The sequence below is a fragment of the Paramisgurnus dabryanus genome, chromosome 1, assembly GCF_030506205.2.
Source record: "Paramisgurnus dabryanus chromosome 1, PD_genome_1.1, whole genome shotgun sequence".
NCBI lineage: Eukaryota > Metazoa > Chordata > Actinopteri > Cypriniformes > Cobitidae > Paramisgurnus > Paramisgurnus dabryanus.
In genome coordinates this window covers 35,447,890-35,463,778 of record NC_133337.1, presented here as the reverse complement: position 1 = coordinate 35,463,778, position 15,889 = coordinate 35,447,890, and the positions used below count along the sequence as shown (strand labels likewise).

Genomic DNA, 15,889 nt, shown 5'->3' with positions numbered 1-15,889 from the left:
GTAGTGACGTAAGGCAGTATGGTGTTATGGGCGTTTCCAACTTTCCACAAAACATTTTTAAAATTCAAAGCAAATGCTGTGCAAAATTAGACGCACGTGTGCAAGACATGAACATTAAATGTAATGGACTTGAACGAAGGATCCGCGCTAGGTGTATTTAATTGTAAATTGTGTGATTTGTCAAGTCCGTACACTTTTTACGGGCAGAAACCACCAAACACCAGAGCCATCGTGTAAGTTAAGTATAAATAACGTTATATGAACAAAATTGTTTTACATGTGCTTGAATTTTTTTATTTATGGTAATAATATACGATGTTTGTCTGATACAGTTTATTACCAAAATTATCTGGTTTTACGGGAATGTTATCTCCAGACATTAGCTCTTCTTATATGAACATAAATATAAATTGTGTAAATAAACAATCTGAATGTTTTTAGCTGTTGTAGCGATGCAGCTGGTTGCCATGACAATGCCTGTTTGATGCGTCTTATCTATACACTACTGCCAGCATGCAAACACTATTAATGATGTGTATACTGTCCAGCCCAGCATATTTAATGTTAAAACATTTGCAGACATTAGAGTAAGTGAGGCAGATTTTTACCAGACATCAGATTTCAAACTGAAATAAAATAAATCTATGAAAGACACTGTTTAGGTATCTATTAGACACCGTTATCTATTTAAAGGAATCGTTTACTGAAAAATAAAAATGTAATGTAACTAAGCAGATCTGGGGCACCATTGACTTCCATTATAGTCTGAGAAAAAAATGTAATGGTAGTGAATGGTGCCCCAGATCTTTTTGGAGCCCTTTAATTATGATTCATGCTTTGTCCCATAGCCTCTTAGAAGAATGTTATGGCATGAGAGACCCGTTCAGCCCAGAAAGAGAAAAGTTCCTGGTTTTAGGATCTAAATGCAGCTTGTGCAATAAGAATGTGTGTGTTGGACCGGTACGTACTTTAAAAGAGTGTCATTTTACTTTTACCATTAACATTTTTTACAATTTAAAAAATAATATATTCATCAATGTTTAATTGTGGTACATTCCTTTTATAAGTCTGTAGCATTTATTTAACCAGCAAGTAACATTTAACTAATTTTTATCATGTCATCTATTCATTTTAGGACTGCAGTTTGTTCTACACCAAACGCTTTTGCTTACCATGTGTGCGAGATCACATCCATCAGTTTCCAGAACAGATTCAGACCGAGTTGGCGAAGAAAAAAAACGTCCAGAAAACATCCTCTTCATAAATGTACAGCTTCTAATTGATCATACAAAGGACAATAATAAACTAAACCATCTTTTCAGATGTTAAAAAACCATACATGTTAAAATTCTGTAAATATTTTTTATTATATTGTGTATATAGTTTTTCTGCTAATAATCTAATAACTTAAATAAAATTTGTTTAAGGGAGACATTCAATTGAATAAACATTTAAATGAAGGCCAGGGGGTGCACACTGTGTTGCCCATATTTCCACAGGATGCCCACTGTGGGGATATGAAAGCACTAGGTCTCTATCACAGGCCACTTGGAGGCACTATCTTTGGCATTTGTCAAGTTCTCCAAGACTTTTAAATTTATACTCACTCTTTCATCATCTGCATAAAGTGTAGAGTAGAGGGAGATGGTCGGTCTAAAACAAGAGACTTGTTCTCAAAGGATTTCCCTGGTTAAATAAAGGTTTAAATAATAATAATAATACATTTTGAGAAGCCTAGGATCAAAAATCAAGTGATTCCTACAAGGTTCCTGGGTACCTCTTGGCCAATGGTCTCCAACATGGTGCTTGAGGTGCGATCTCTGAGTCCGCTGTGCTGGTAGCAGTGGCTTGTTTGAGCTCTAATGCTTTGTATGTTTAAGTCCTGGTTCTTCATCTGGAGGTCTGAGGTTCTTTATAAATATAAATAAATTTTTTGCTGTACATGAAAACCCTGTAAGCCAATGGTAGTGGCTTGGGGGTTGAACTTGTGTGCCATGTAACTGAAAATCCTGGCTCAAAACCTGAGTTTTTCAATGTTTGAGCTATGAGCCCTGTCAGTGCACCAGGTGGTCAGAAGTTCAAAACTAGCTTGCATTCTAGACTAAACACATAAATACTCCAGGAGAACGGTCACAAAGGTACAGGACCCAGTGGCTCAGCGGTGTGAGCACTGACACTGGTTCAAACCTTGGTGGCCGGCCTGCACATATAGGCTGGAGGGCATAACTGGGTACCCAGGCTGTGAAAGGATATCCAAATATTTTTCTTTCAACTTAGTTGCTATACAGCCTCCACTAGGCAAACACCCACAGTACTCAAACTCCCACAAGCTGGGCTTGAACCCTGGACCACCAAGTCTAACTTCAGTGCTCGAACCCCTGAGCCATCAAAGCCTGCACACACGCAGGAGAGAGTTCGCTTGGCATATTTATATATCAAATTTATTTGAGTCAAAATACACAAGCGACCATAAATAACACCCTTGACCTGCTTACTCAGCGTCAGCATTCACACCCCCAACCGAGCCACTGAGTTATATGCAGATAAAGGTCACTTGACTGAAATGTTAACTATGATCTTAAAACATTTTTAATCTGAAGGTGTATGGTTAAATGTTTCAAATTACTTTTGTTGACAAAAATATACATGTGCCAAAAAGATTCATTAATTATTAGAAAACTAAAATTTTATTTTGAAATATTATTTTCAAATTAGACTAAATATATTGAAGGAAAGCAGCCAATAAGAGCCCAGATTAAATGTGAACTTCTTCGATATTCTTTCAAATTTATCCAACGGTGAAACAACTTCTTTGTGGGACAAAACATCTTGATAAAAAGACACAAGTACGGTTTTGCGATTTCTAGGCAAAGGGTGACTGCACTTTAGATGATAAAATATTACATGATAAACACTTGAGCTACACATTGTTTTAAACAAACTGATCCTTTGTAAAAGCAACAAACTTTTTGAAATGACACAATAACCCCAAATCATAAACCCATCACAGCCACTTCATACACCATCAACCTCACCTACAACCCCTTATACCAGGGGTGGCCATTTCTGGTCCTGGAGGGCCACTGTCCTGCAAAGTTTAGCTCCAACCCTAATCAAACACACCTGAAAATTCCAATAAAAGGCTTCATTATGACTTGGAAATGACATTCAGTTTGATGTAAACTTTGCAGGACAGTGGCCCTCCAGGACCAGGAATGCCCACCCCTGCCCTAGACTGAACCTGGTGATCAAACCAGGAACCTTACCAGGCAGGTGATCATACTACGGTACAAATCCATAACCTCATTCACACAGCACTTTGGTCACAGACAATTTCCGTAAAATTGACAAGTGAGCCTTCTTTGTGAACACAAACATGTTCCGTAAATGTTTTGGGATCGCTCCCGTAAAGGAGACCTATTTACATTGCTGTAACATTTATAGAAAGCATTCAGGCAGAAAAAATGCTGTTAGCGACGTGCCATAATGAGGAGGCGTGTGTCATCAGAACAAGTTATCGTTCAGGTCTTTAAAACTTGGGGAATTATGAAAAGCGAATACTATGGAAGTGAATGGGGTTCATAATCGATTCGGTTACACACATTCCTCAAAATTTCTTCATTCGTGTTCATCAGAAGAATGAAATGTATACAGGTTTGTAACAACATTAGAGTGAGTAAATGATGACAGAATTTTCATTTTTGTGCAAACTATCCCTTTAATGTCATTATTATTTCGACACTTTTAATGCAACCCGCTAGATGGCAGTACAGCCATGTTTGTTGTTGTTGTTTAAAATGCTGCGTAGTTCCCTTCCAGCTAACGAATACTTGCACAGAAAAACACAGTGCATTACCCAAATAATGATGACCCAAACTACATCTGTAACAACTCAGTATTGCATATTTGTATTACACATTTTACAAACAAAATAAATGTAAGTACTGTTACAAAAGTTACTGCGTTTCTCTACCTCGTTTGGCAGACCACTGCATGAGCAGTGCAAAGATCTTGGGTTTGATTCAAATGTAACACACAAAGATAAAATGTATACCTTCAATGCAATGCAAGTCACAAGAAAATGTGTCAATTGCATAAAAGAGAATTTAAATATGATGGTGAACATTGTGGCAGTCACTTGTGACAGAACTGGCCTAATATGACTTTTGCTACAGGCTGTGAAATCTGTTTTGACAGCAAATAGCAATGTCATAATTAGCGTTTGAATTTATATAACAAAATAATGAAAATAACTGATGAGATGTAGTGCCCAGATTGTAAACTTATTGACTTGTACACACAAACACACTGTAGACTCTTTAAAGGAAACTGTCTGGTGGGGTGGAAGATTTCAGCTACTTATTATTGGTAATGCCAAAGTCTGCCAGAGATAAGCCGTCTGCCAACTATGATCTCACACTTGGCAGAGAGATAGCAAATTACACCATGGTTTAATGACAGAGTGTAAAGCTAAATAAATGTGTGAATAAACCCACGATGTTCTGTCCCAGCTGTGTGTTGCTATTGAAACACCGCGTTTCTGCATGTATAAAGCACAATGCATTAACTCAAGAAGTGTTAATATTGTTTAACACTTTCCCGAGCCTGTCTTTAATTTCAGACTGCTCACAGCGCGAAATCTCTCACTGCAGGGAGCTCGTATAGTTTTTCCACTAGTAGGCGGGTCATGCAGTTCAACAGCCAATGAAACGACTGTTCTGTTTAAATAGCCGCTGCTGTCAGTCAAACAGAGTCTTGTGCATTCGTGCGCGCTTAGAGCGATGGGCGGCGTCATGTGCTGCCCAGCCAATGAAATTCGTCTTGTGTTTAAATAGCCCTCGCTGTCAATCATTTTTTTCCTCACAGTTTACTTGCGATCGCCATATTGGGTGCTCGCCTACTCGAATGACTTGTCTGTTTTTCTTCGGAATTACTACGAGACGGGGTCGCGGAGCCGCGCGCTGTTTTGACGAGCGCTCGCGATTACTTCTCTTCCACGCGCTTTCAAGCGGGGCCGTTATCTTCCTGAGCGCGTTGACGCATTTTGTTATGCGCGCGCCTGGTTCACTTTGTGATTATTACGGTTTTGGGGGCGACTGGTTTTAGTGCATTCGGCGCGATCGCAAGTACGATTCTCGGACTGAGTTTCATGTGAAAAAATGTCAAAAGTGCGCGTCTCTAATGGAAGTCCGCCGCTGGAGAGGGTGGACGCGAGGCAGGCGGATCACACCAGAGCACCGGTGTGCAGAAATCTGTTCGGGTCCTCGGATCGCGAGTTTGAGAGGGATGCCAAGGAGCAAATGCGGGAGATGGAGAAAGCATCCAAGGAAAGGTGGAATTTCGATTTTGCCAAAAACGAACCGCTCTCGTCAGGCAAATACGAGTGGGTAGAGGTGGACGGTAAAGACCTGCCGGGATTTTACACAAGACCGCATCACGTAAAGCGGACTATATCTACCGGGACTACCGTGGATCATAACGGGAATCACGATTATTTGTTGACATCTCTCTCTGTGGAGAACCGACAAGAGGACTCTGAAACCACAGAGACTGAGTCGGATTGCCGAACAGCATTAAGCACACCGAGGAAAAGACCGTCGACGGAGGATCAGGGTAAATGTTTTTAAGCTCGTGACAACCGGGCATTACGAATTACGTCAGATGGTGTTTCAAATAGCGTTTATATAATAAAAATGCATCACACCGTAAGATCTCGGAGGAGACATTGCATTTTAAGTCTCTCATAAAGTCACATTGCTGAAACGGGTTACTTTGGCTGTCTGGTTTGTTATTGTTGCTGCAATGGACAAACGAAGTATACTCGCTGAACTTCAGCACGTCTCGATACATAAAACAACATTGGCTAAAAAAAACCCGTGCTTTTTTAACAGCATATGCTTTTCTTTCAATAGATCTTCCTTGCCAAAGTAAAAGACCCAACGTCCAGCCGACAGAGGCGGACCGCTGTCCAGACACGACGCCCAGCGAATCAGACCCAAAAACGTAAACAAGTCTTTAAAGCAAAGGTGAGTTTCATGCGTCTTGAATTTTCTTGATAAACCTTGAACGCGCGCGTCGAAGTGACGCGAAAAACAAACCGCACACGTTGCAAATGTCATTTTGTTACATTCTTAAATAGTCCCATGTTTGTTTTTTGACGTCTTGGCAATCCTAGTCCCGTGCACGAGTGACATTCAAATGAAGTTTTTGGTGTGGAATTTCAAAAACAAAAGAAGTGTTTAGACATTGTGCCTTTGCAAATTGACAGTGGAGTCAAACAGCTTTCAAATGAACAACATTGTAGTAACACGTCAGCAGGTCTCATGTAGGGCGTACTGGCGCGTGCGGGTGTGCGCGTGCAGGGGGGGGTCTGGGTTCCCAATGCAAGCATATACTTGCGCAGATAATTTCTTATTCTGACTAATTCAGTGCTTTGCTTGTACTTTTAATAGTAATTAAAGTAGTCTGCTGAATCTGTTATTGGTTTAAATGTCTCATGTTGTGTGTACCTGTTTGTATTTTATTGCATCTATTATCTTATCATCTCATTGTGTTTTTGCACCCACATACATCAAGTTTTGTGCATGTTTTTGCACACGCACGCATCATGTTATTTCCTTTGCAAATAAATTTTTTTTCTTGTTCCCTACAGAGATGAAGAAGCCTATTGTCTCCATCAAATACTTCAAGAGCTTTATGAAGTAAACAGGGACAGCAGTCGAAAAATAAAAATTAAGCCCTGGAAAGGCTGTATAAGCACTGAATTTTTACACTAAAGTTTTGGCACTCAACAGAATATATTTGCCTCAAAAGCAGACAATGTAGCAGTGTGCAATTGGAGTTGCTTCGACTTTGTTGTTTGACTACCTATGTATATACATACTTTCAATTTATATGTAGCAAATGTAATATTAAAATCACAATCATTTATTATGGAGTGCGTTGGACCTGAGGAATTGCTGTGCAGTTTTCAAAACGTCTCCCCACAAAGATCCCTAATGATATAAATACACACACACTATCCTTTTAATTGGGTTAAATCACAGTCCCATTTTTGGGACTGAAAGTCTCAGTTTTGCCTGGCTCAGGGTGTTAACAGTCAAAAATACACCTTATTCAGTGCTGAAAAGCAGCACAATTTAAGCCACTTTCAATTTGCACAGATTTATCACTGTCTGAAAAAAATGTTTTAGCACCTCATGTGATGTGGCAAAATTGGAACAAAAATATGAATTTTGTTATTTGCCTTAAAATATTAGTGATGTTTTTAGGTACTTAACATGAATTTATCTGCCAAAATTACAGCACATTTGTGATGGGTAATTTTTCTCTGAAGGGGTTGTGACACCAAGTGTGAATTAAGGTTTTCACGGTTTTTACAGTATTATTATATCCCTGGGTTATTCCACTATTTTTATTTTGTTTTATTTTAATTTATTTTAATTTTTTTGTCATTTTGGCATAATCTTAAATTGTCATGAACTACAAATCCTACTGATCACACAAACAAAAAAACTAAAAACATAAAACTGTAATGACCAATTAATTTCCTTAAGTCAATTTTATGTATTTCTATTAATTGCTGTGTAGCATTTTGTTTATAAAAGTAATTATGTATTTTTTTTACTTTTTAACTTTTTTCTTTTTTTCTTTAACACTGGGCCATATAATTAAGAACAGCAAAAGTCCATGAAGCCAGTGTCTTGTCACAATAAATTTGGCTTTCATGTTGAACATGACATGGCACTATGACAAAAATGTATAAGCCATCAGCAGAAAAAATAAAATGAAATAAGACGTTACACTGCATTTGTGTAAAACTTTGAAGTGTACCTGTGCATACTGCTTTGTAAAGAAGAAAAAAGGAAAAAAAAACACTGAGGAAATTATACTAACTTATTTATGTCGAGCTTTTCGTTGTTTATGACTATCCAAAGTGGCATTTGTGCATTTTCTGTATGTACTTTTTATAAGTGGGTTTTTTCACATTTTGAAATTTGTGCAAGGTTGCAAACTGAGCCTTTTAAGAATTTGTGTACTGCTTGTTAAATGAGACGATTAAACCATAATGAGATGGACACCTTGATCTAAGTTGTTTTTATTATAAATGGTCAGAACAAATTTACTGAAGGAAATACACTCTTGGTGGGCATCTGAATACACTGCTTACACCCTGTATCACAATATGCACCAGACGAGTTTAAAACCTATGTTAATAACCCAGATAATTTAGTAATTTTTTTTTAGGAAATAAATAACCCAGTGTTGATTAAGCATGTGCCCGAATTTGGCATTAACCATTCAAAGCATTTTAAAGCATTTATTTAGCTATAGTCTAACACACACACACACACATAGAGAGAGAAAGAGAGACATACATTGTACACAAGTACATATTTAATTTAAAGTGCCTCAGGCAGTTTAATTATGTGATGTTTAAGCTCCATAAGGTTCAACAAATATTATTCCACGAAAATATACATAATTTTTGACTATGTGTATTAGGAAAGTAATTCCTAGTATTTAGCATAAATTGCATAAAGTGGTATTTAACATCTGGACTGCCACTAAATATCCAATAAAATATAAATGTATAAAATATATACATAGCAGTCACCAAAAATATTAATAGGCCTACTATAATACTAATTATAGATATTGCTAATAAATACTACACTACTACTATAACAAAACTCTGCTAAGCTTTAACCTGCTCGCGGCGTCTGAGATAATGTTCCCAAAATGCGCTCCCAGTCTGTTTATTAAATGTGCATTTTAAGCTAAACATATTTATCCAATGAAAACGCTGTTATCAACTCAACAGCAGTTGTTTGGAAACACACACACACACACACACCATCAAACACGTAACAGATATAAGATAACGCGCATGATCGCATTAACGTTATTTGTAATATACTTCAGGATAAACACGGGGTATTTCACCGTATCTTTCAATATCAGTTTTAAATGTTTGCGGACCGGATTTGTTGAATGCGCAACAAGTGGCGCGTACGCTCGCTGCATTTCCCAACACACAACCCGCGCACCTCTCCCTGCTTCAATTCAGAAAAAACAAGGACACGTCCCATAAAGAGGGAAAAAAGCCGAGATACTGACATTTGGTTTGTCCAATCAGATAACTATGAAGAAAAACACACCACTTACTGTAGCCACTGAGATTGGCTTTCAGCGCACTTGAGGCTGGAGTAAGTGTATGTTTTGTACAGAGTGTTCTGTGCGCAGAGCACAACCAAGAATAAGAGCCATTGGTCAGATTGATATTTGTGCTGATGTTTGCGAAAGGGAAGGGAGAGGTGAGTTTGCCCCGAGGATCTTTCTAAACCCCTGTTCTTCTTCGACTTAAAAAAAATCACGGCTGCCTATGACGAAACACTTCACATCTTACATTGATTTACAGGCATTTTACTGGAAAACTCGAGTTCTGTTTGCATGATAATGAATACAGTTGCGTTTGACTTGTTCTGTTAATGATTATGACGTTTAATATTTATGATGTCATGATTGATTTAAAAAAAATCTAATATAAATTCCAAATTCTACTCTAATATTTATGATATCATCACTTATGAAAATTAACCATGATTTAAAAACAACTTAAATTACATTTACTATAATTAAACCATGGTTAATTTAGTGACTTGTACACGTCATTGTGATCAAATAAATAAATACATATATTTACATTATGTTTAAAATGTGACTAAAAGAACAAGCAGAATGCTGTTTTAACGAATGCAAGAGTATACCATTTCACACCACATGGCATGCCAACTTTATGTCACCTATCCATAAATGCTTTTTCTCCAAAACAACTTACCTTTGAAAATGAGACAGTCTTTTGGCCAAATCAGTGAAAAACTTACTGTTTGCCAGTGTCAGATAACAGATCTCTGGATATATGCTAAAAACCTGTTTCTAATAAATGCTAGAGTTGTTTGTACACCTCTACTCAGTGAGTGATTTACAATTTAGCAGGTTGGCAGCGTGCCACCCCACAGCATGAGGCTTGGTAAACACTATAACAGGCCGACAATATCAGCAATTATTTTACAGCAAGAGGTGATTCACATACAGATGTAAAACATCAGCCTCAATGCCCTTAGTTGACCCATTCATTGCCCAAAGATAGTGGTTTGGTTTATGTTTAATTATAGTTACTTAAAACCCCAAAAAAATAAGTTTATGGACTTATTTGATTTTTTTATTTTTTTTTCTAAGGGTACGAGTTAAAAGATCGTCAAACCAACTAGTTCCTCGTATTTAAATCACACCCGACAGAAAAAACCCTGAGGCTTTAATCAAGTAAACTTAATTGATAGCTTAAACGACTTAAACTTAGTCGAGACGAGATAAATGAATGAGCATGCCCTTGCCTGCTTCAGGCTTATCTGATTAGGTGGTAAGCCATTATCTCTTGTTGAATGCATCATGGTCCGTAGTAGTTACACAGTTTCAGGTCCTACAGCTGTTTTGTTTATGTATACATCAAAACCTGTTTACTACCAAGTTTGAGTTGTGCTGCAGACGGCATCGGTACACAACTAAGACAAATGATAAAGTACTATTTTTAATAAGCTTATGGATATTAATGCATTTTAATAAGCCTAATAAATGAAAATAAGTGCTTAGAACACACACAAACTGTAGTTCGTGATTTTTTTTATTTTTTTTTATTTTGCTGATCTTTATATTACATAGTAATTATGTTTGAAATTAGTTTATAGACAAATATTTCGTTAAAAGTCCACTGTGTAGATTTTAAGCAGCATCTTGTGGTGAGATTATGAAGTGCAACCAACGGATTAGTTCACAGCTCAGCCCTCCCTTTCGAAACGCATAGAGAAGCTACGGTAATAGTCGTCACAGGACAAACTTGCCATCGTCCGAGACATTGTAGTGACAAACACGCTCTTATAGAGCAGTTTGTTTGTTTAGGGCTACTGTAGAAACATCGTGGCGCAAAATTGTGACTTTCAAAAAAGGGGACGCGCAGTGTATATAGATAAAAACGGCTCATTCTAAGGTAATAAACCAATACAGTTAATTTTGTGAGGTCTTTATACACCACTGATAATATAGTTATGTATATTATATTGCATTTCTGTCAAGAGATCCTACTAAAAGTTACACAATGCACCTTTAACTAATCCCATATATGTTTTACATAACTCCAATTTATATTTATTTTTTTGTTTTGATTACTATCATTTTAAATTTTATTTAAATAGTTATTCAAAAGTGAGTAGGTGTCTCTAAACATTATCGGTGGAGTATTTCCTTTTATAGTAATGCAAATTAAATTACTTTTTGCTTAAAAAAAGATTGTCACATGCATTCAAACATTTTTTATCTCCACTTCACGTATTCTTTTGCATTTATTTATGCGTTTCTGTCAAAGTCAACTGTAAAGTATCATCAAAGCAGCATAAAGAGGTTTAGCTAAATTCCTCAACCAGTGATACATTTCGAAATGTTTAATCTAAGGACCTCAACCAATATCTGTGCTATAAAAATAAACGAATAAAAATTAAAAACCCTCTTTTGAACTACAGCTCTCTCCATACAGCTGGCAAAGAAGGTGAGCCAGTCAACTCTTGACCTTGAGTATCTCCCTGCACCTCATAAAGCGGAGGATGATATCACAGCGCAGAATAAATGAATGCCAGAGATGACCTCACTAAGGATACAGGAGATTGTTTAGCGTTTCTTACTACCTTATTTACACTGCTGACTTTGCTTATTCACAAGTTATTACAGCGCCCCACTCAAAATGCCCTAATCTCTGAGATCAGCTCTAAGATATGTGCGAAAATGTACAACACACAACAACGAAAGCAGCCCAAGTAAACTTCCCTCCGAGCCTTTTAGACTAACACCACATTGGCAGAATGAAATTAGCAGAAGGATCATTTGAATAACCTTGCAGATAATGAGAAGAGAAGAATCGTAAATCTGAAAATGTTTACAGCTGGTCCTATTAATAGATAGTTTGCACAGCACTACGCATAACCTCATATTAAGCCTTCCTGTTGGGAATGGCGAACCTCAATCTTATTTAGCAAAACAACTTAACATCTGCATTGCATTGTTATTAATTTGACCAAGTTTTATGAGCCTCTACGTGTTTTTGTGGCCTCTATTTGCCCAGCAGTCATGTGTTTCAGCTGTCCTCCGTTCAACTACAAACCTATTTCAGCCAAGCAGAGCAACAACCTCTGACGGTTAGTCGGTCTTAGTTGGCCCAAAATGTGTCCAAAAGAAGGATGTAAACAGTAAGCTTTGCCAGCTTTTTTGTTTTCTGGCTCCCAGAGCTCAGAGTCGTGCTGTGAACTGCACATGCATGTGTGTTTTTGCTTTGCTCTCTGTGTTGTACTAGTGGGGTCAACCAGAAATCTTTCTCTCTTGCTTGCACTTTCACTCTCTTTATCTGATTCAATCACATGGCTTAAATTTCTTTTAACGCACCCAATCTTTTTAGACCAAAGCATGTGTGTAAGAGAGAGAGAAAGAGAGAGAGAGAGAGATTAGCAGATTTACTTAAGTAACAACAGTACAAGCTAAATTATTATCTGTTATAAATTATCAGACCCGATAAATTAGATTACTATCAAAACGTAACAGTGTATAAGCAACTACATTTATTATTTAGTCTGGCAGACCATAAAATGCACAAACAAATCCTACAGACGTACTACAGACTAAGGGGGCGTGTACACCAAAGCATTTATGGCGGCAGCTAGGGTATGTTTTCAATTGTTTCCAATGGAAGCGCCGCGCTTTTTTAATTGTTTCCACGGTCAGCACTGAGCCTCAACTTGTTCAACTTTAGGTGAAACGCTCAGCTCATCAATGTCACTTTTCACTTGGCCGTCCAATCACAGTGAAGGAGGGGCGAGACAAATATCACAACAACCAACCGGCGCATCGTTCAATGACTGATAAACAAAGCAGAAGTATCATAGCAACCAAAGCGCAAGCTGAAAAAACCCTGGCAAGCGGCAGCAGTCGACATCCGCCTGGCATTTTTAGCCGAGTTTAAACGATTTGGTGTGCATGCCCCCTAACACTAAAGAAGACCTATTAATGGAGCCCTATAGAGGCTTGAGGGGTGGACTTGTTTGACTTGGGCCAATAAGCAACTACCTAAGAAAACACCCAGCAATGTTTTAGGAATCGCCCAAAACAGTTTAGCAACTACAGCAACACCTTAGCGATCATTCAAAACACTTAGCAACCGTATAGCAAAAGCACAGCATAAACACTCAGAATACTTCAGCAACCTCATAGTAAGTGCCCTAGCACCCCTTTAAGCCCTGTTTACACTTGGTTTAAGTAAATACAGGTGTAAACGGGATGTAAAATGTTTTGAGCTTGTCCACTTTCGATCACATTGGGGCTGTTTACACTTGGTATTAAGATGTGTTTTTCATCGATCGGATCACAAGTGGATGAGAGAGACACATCACGTTTACACCTGGTATTTAAATCCGTCTCTTTTGTCCACTTTCGACCGCTTCTGTCCTGAATACTGTGAGGGGACGGTCCGTGAGATGGTGGGCGAGTCTTTCTGCTGTCATTCAAACCCGAGCGGGAGTAATTATGAGATTATATGGACGCAAACTAATATTATGTCGGAGTCCACTGCTTGTTTAGCAAGTAAACATGCTGCACATTGTTTTTTACGCGTATATGTTAGAGCTTTCTCAGAATTTTCGGCGCAATTGATGAAATAGGATCGCGCAACTTTCACACGCTTTCAAAACGAAACTACGGAGATCAGCCACTAGTTTTATCAATGAAAGGCTAAAAATAGCGCTGTTCACCGTATGTTCACGCCAGAAGTCAAAAAAAGATGTAAAACTTGTGTTTAATACCTCAGATTAGATAAATGGGCGGAGAGAAGGCGGTCGCGTGTGGCTGTTCGAACACATTCAACCACATATGCATTCCGCAACTCCAAAGCGATCCGATCGAAAGTGGTTTCGACTACATCTGGATGTGGTTGAAAGTGGTCGAAAGTGGACGAGCTCAAAACGGTTTGAACACCGTTTACACCTGGCATTAACGTCGTCCACTTGTGATCCGATCGACGAAAAAGCATGTTAATGCCAAGTGTAAACAGCCTCATTGAGAGGTAGTTGAAAAACGCATTCAACTGGATTGCTTTGGCGGTGTAGACGCTCCTGTGGTCTTATACGTTTGACCATAGACTGTAAAAAAAGATGTAATGAATTGAAGCCAAAAATGTCTGACCATGGGCACTGCCATGTTACGTAAAAATTTTATCGTAATCACATCATATTACTAGCTAAAATAAATCTTATCACAAAAATGAACAATTGAACATATATCAGTTTGATAACAATACCTTTAAGCAACACCAAAGAGTTTTTTTTTACCTTAACGTTTCCAAAATAAAATTCAGTCGTTCATCCACTCAAAACAGGGTGAACGGCACTTTCACATTCGCTTTGCAGCCCTCTATTGGCCAAAACCGCACTAAAGAAATTTTCAACCGTCGGGTAGCGGTCCTGTGGTTCGAGTGAAAACTACAAAAACTTGCTTTACGGCAGACCTACAATCCAATCAGAGCCAGCTATGCTGCAGTATTTACAACAGTGGGTAATGGACAATTACGCTTCTAACCTGTAGGGGGAGCAAAGAGCAAAAACTCTTTAGTGTTGCTTTAAAAGACCAAAACCATCTTTTGGAAAATTTTACTGGAAGTGTAAATATTTTTTACAGTCCCGTTCGTTTGAATAGAGAGGGTGGGGTTTATGACTTGTACTGCAGCCAGCCACTAGGGGGCGATCAAAGAGCCAATGGCTTCACTTTTCAAGATGTATGAGGCACACCCGGTTCGAACAGCCACAAAACACCGCTTACTCTTCACGTATTGATCTAATGTGTGATTTACCGATCACAATGTTTTAACACTGGTCCTGACTTCTAACGTTAACCCACAGTGTTTGGCGGGGTCTTAATGCTTTCAATGGGGCTGTTTAAACTTGGTATTAAGATGTGTTTTTGTCGATAGGATCGCAAGTGGACGAGAGAGACACTTTCTGTTTACACCTGGTATTTAAATCCATCTCTTTTGTTCACTTTTGACCACTTCTGTCCTGATAACTATGCTCGGTACATCACATTAGATAAATAGGCGGAGAGTATTTGGTGTTTTGTGGCTGTTCGTAGCGTTTTCGACTACCTCTGTATGTGGACGAAAATGAACGAGCTCAAAACGTTTTGAACACTGTTTAAACCTTCCTTTAACGTCGTCCACTTGTGATCTGATCGACGAACACGCATCTTAATACCAGGTGTAAACTGCTCTCCGTCTCTTTCATTTTTGTTTCACCTCAAGTGGCGCAACATCAATAGCTCTAAAATATCTAAGAAAGCCCTTACATACACGTGTACAAAACATTGCACAGCATGTTTACTAACAACACAACAAAATATTAGTGCGCGTCAACTTAAACCTGTCATTTCTTTCACTGTATTTTAACAACTCGCCCACACACCATTCCCTCATGGTAATCAAGACGGAAGCGATCGAAAGTGTTTTTTTTTTCATTGAAACACCCGGTGTGTATGACAATGTCTCTCTTGTCCACTTGTGATCCAATCGACCAAAAAGAAACTTCATACAGGTGTAAATGCGCTCTTAGTGAATCTAAGAGCGCATTTACCACTCGCATGCAAAAATCTATTTTGACTATAGCCCTGAAGTGTCAACAGAAATATATTCAATTTCACTCCTGTGTGCCATGGTGAACTTTTAGGTCAGGGTTATCATCACAGGCCAGTTAATTAAAGACTGAAACTTATGCAAGCACATCCCAGTGTCGTGCATGTCTTGAGC

General features: G+C 38.3%; 2 protein-coding genes across 2 annotated transcripts; both read left to right on the top strand.

Annotated features, from left to right (window-relative positions):
* The first annotated feature begins 4 nt into the window (after positions 1 to 4).
* On the top strand, positions 5 to 1,457 carry cdpf1 (cysteine rich DPF motif domain containing 1). The gene is made up of 3 exons (XM_065268713.2): positions 5 to 233; positions 849 to 960; positions 1,136 to 1,457. Exons 1-3 carry the CDS (start codon positions 124 to 126, stop codon positions 1,262 to 1,264), a joined length of 351 nt encoding a protein of 116 aa, XP_065124785.1. The 5' UTR covers positions 5 to 123; the 3' UTR covers positions 1,265 to 1,457.
* A 3,399-nt stretch (positions 1,458 to 4,856) lies between these two features.
* cdkn1ba (cyclin dependent kinase inhibitor 1Ba) lies at positions 4,857 to 8,078 on the top strand. The gene is made up of 3 exons (XM_065268437.1): positions 4,857 to 5,613; positions 5,913 to 6,026; positions 6,653 to 8,078. The coding sequence occupies exons 1-2, from the start codon at positions 5,160 to 5,162 to the stop codon at positions 6,005 to 6,007; spliced, it is 549 nt and encodes a 182-aa protein (XP_065124509.1). The 5' UTR covers positions 4,857 to 5,159; the 3' UTR covers positions 6,008 to 6,026; positions 6,653 to 8,078.
* Positions 8,079 to 15,889: the final 7,811 nt, after the last annotated feature.

Bases quoted from the DNA above. Each gene is read 5' to 3' on its own strand.
- cdpf1 (XM_065268713.2), top strand. From the start codon at position 124: ATGGACTTGAACGAAGGATCCGCGCTAGGTGTATTTAATTGTAAATTG. The intron at 234-848 runs GTAAGTTAAGTA...TTTGTCCCATAG, and splicing joins CCAAACACCAGAGCCATCGT to CCTCTTAGAAGAATGTTATG. The intron at 961-1,135 runs GTACGTACTTTA...TATTCATTTTAG, and splicing joins AGAATGTGTGTGTTGGACCG to GACTGCAGTTTGTTCTACAC.
- cdkn1ba (XM_065268437.1), top strand. From the start codon at position 5,160: ATGTCAAAAGTGCGCGTCTCTAATGGAAGTCCGCCGCTGGAGAGGGTG. The intron at 5,614-5,912 runs GTAAATGTTTTT...TTCTTTCAATAG, and splicing joins ACCGTCGACGGAGGATCAGG to ATCTTCCTTGCCAAAGTAAA.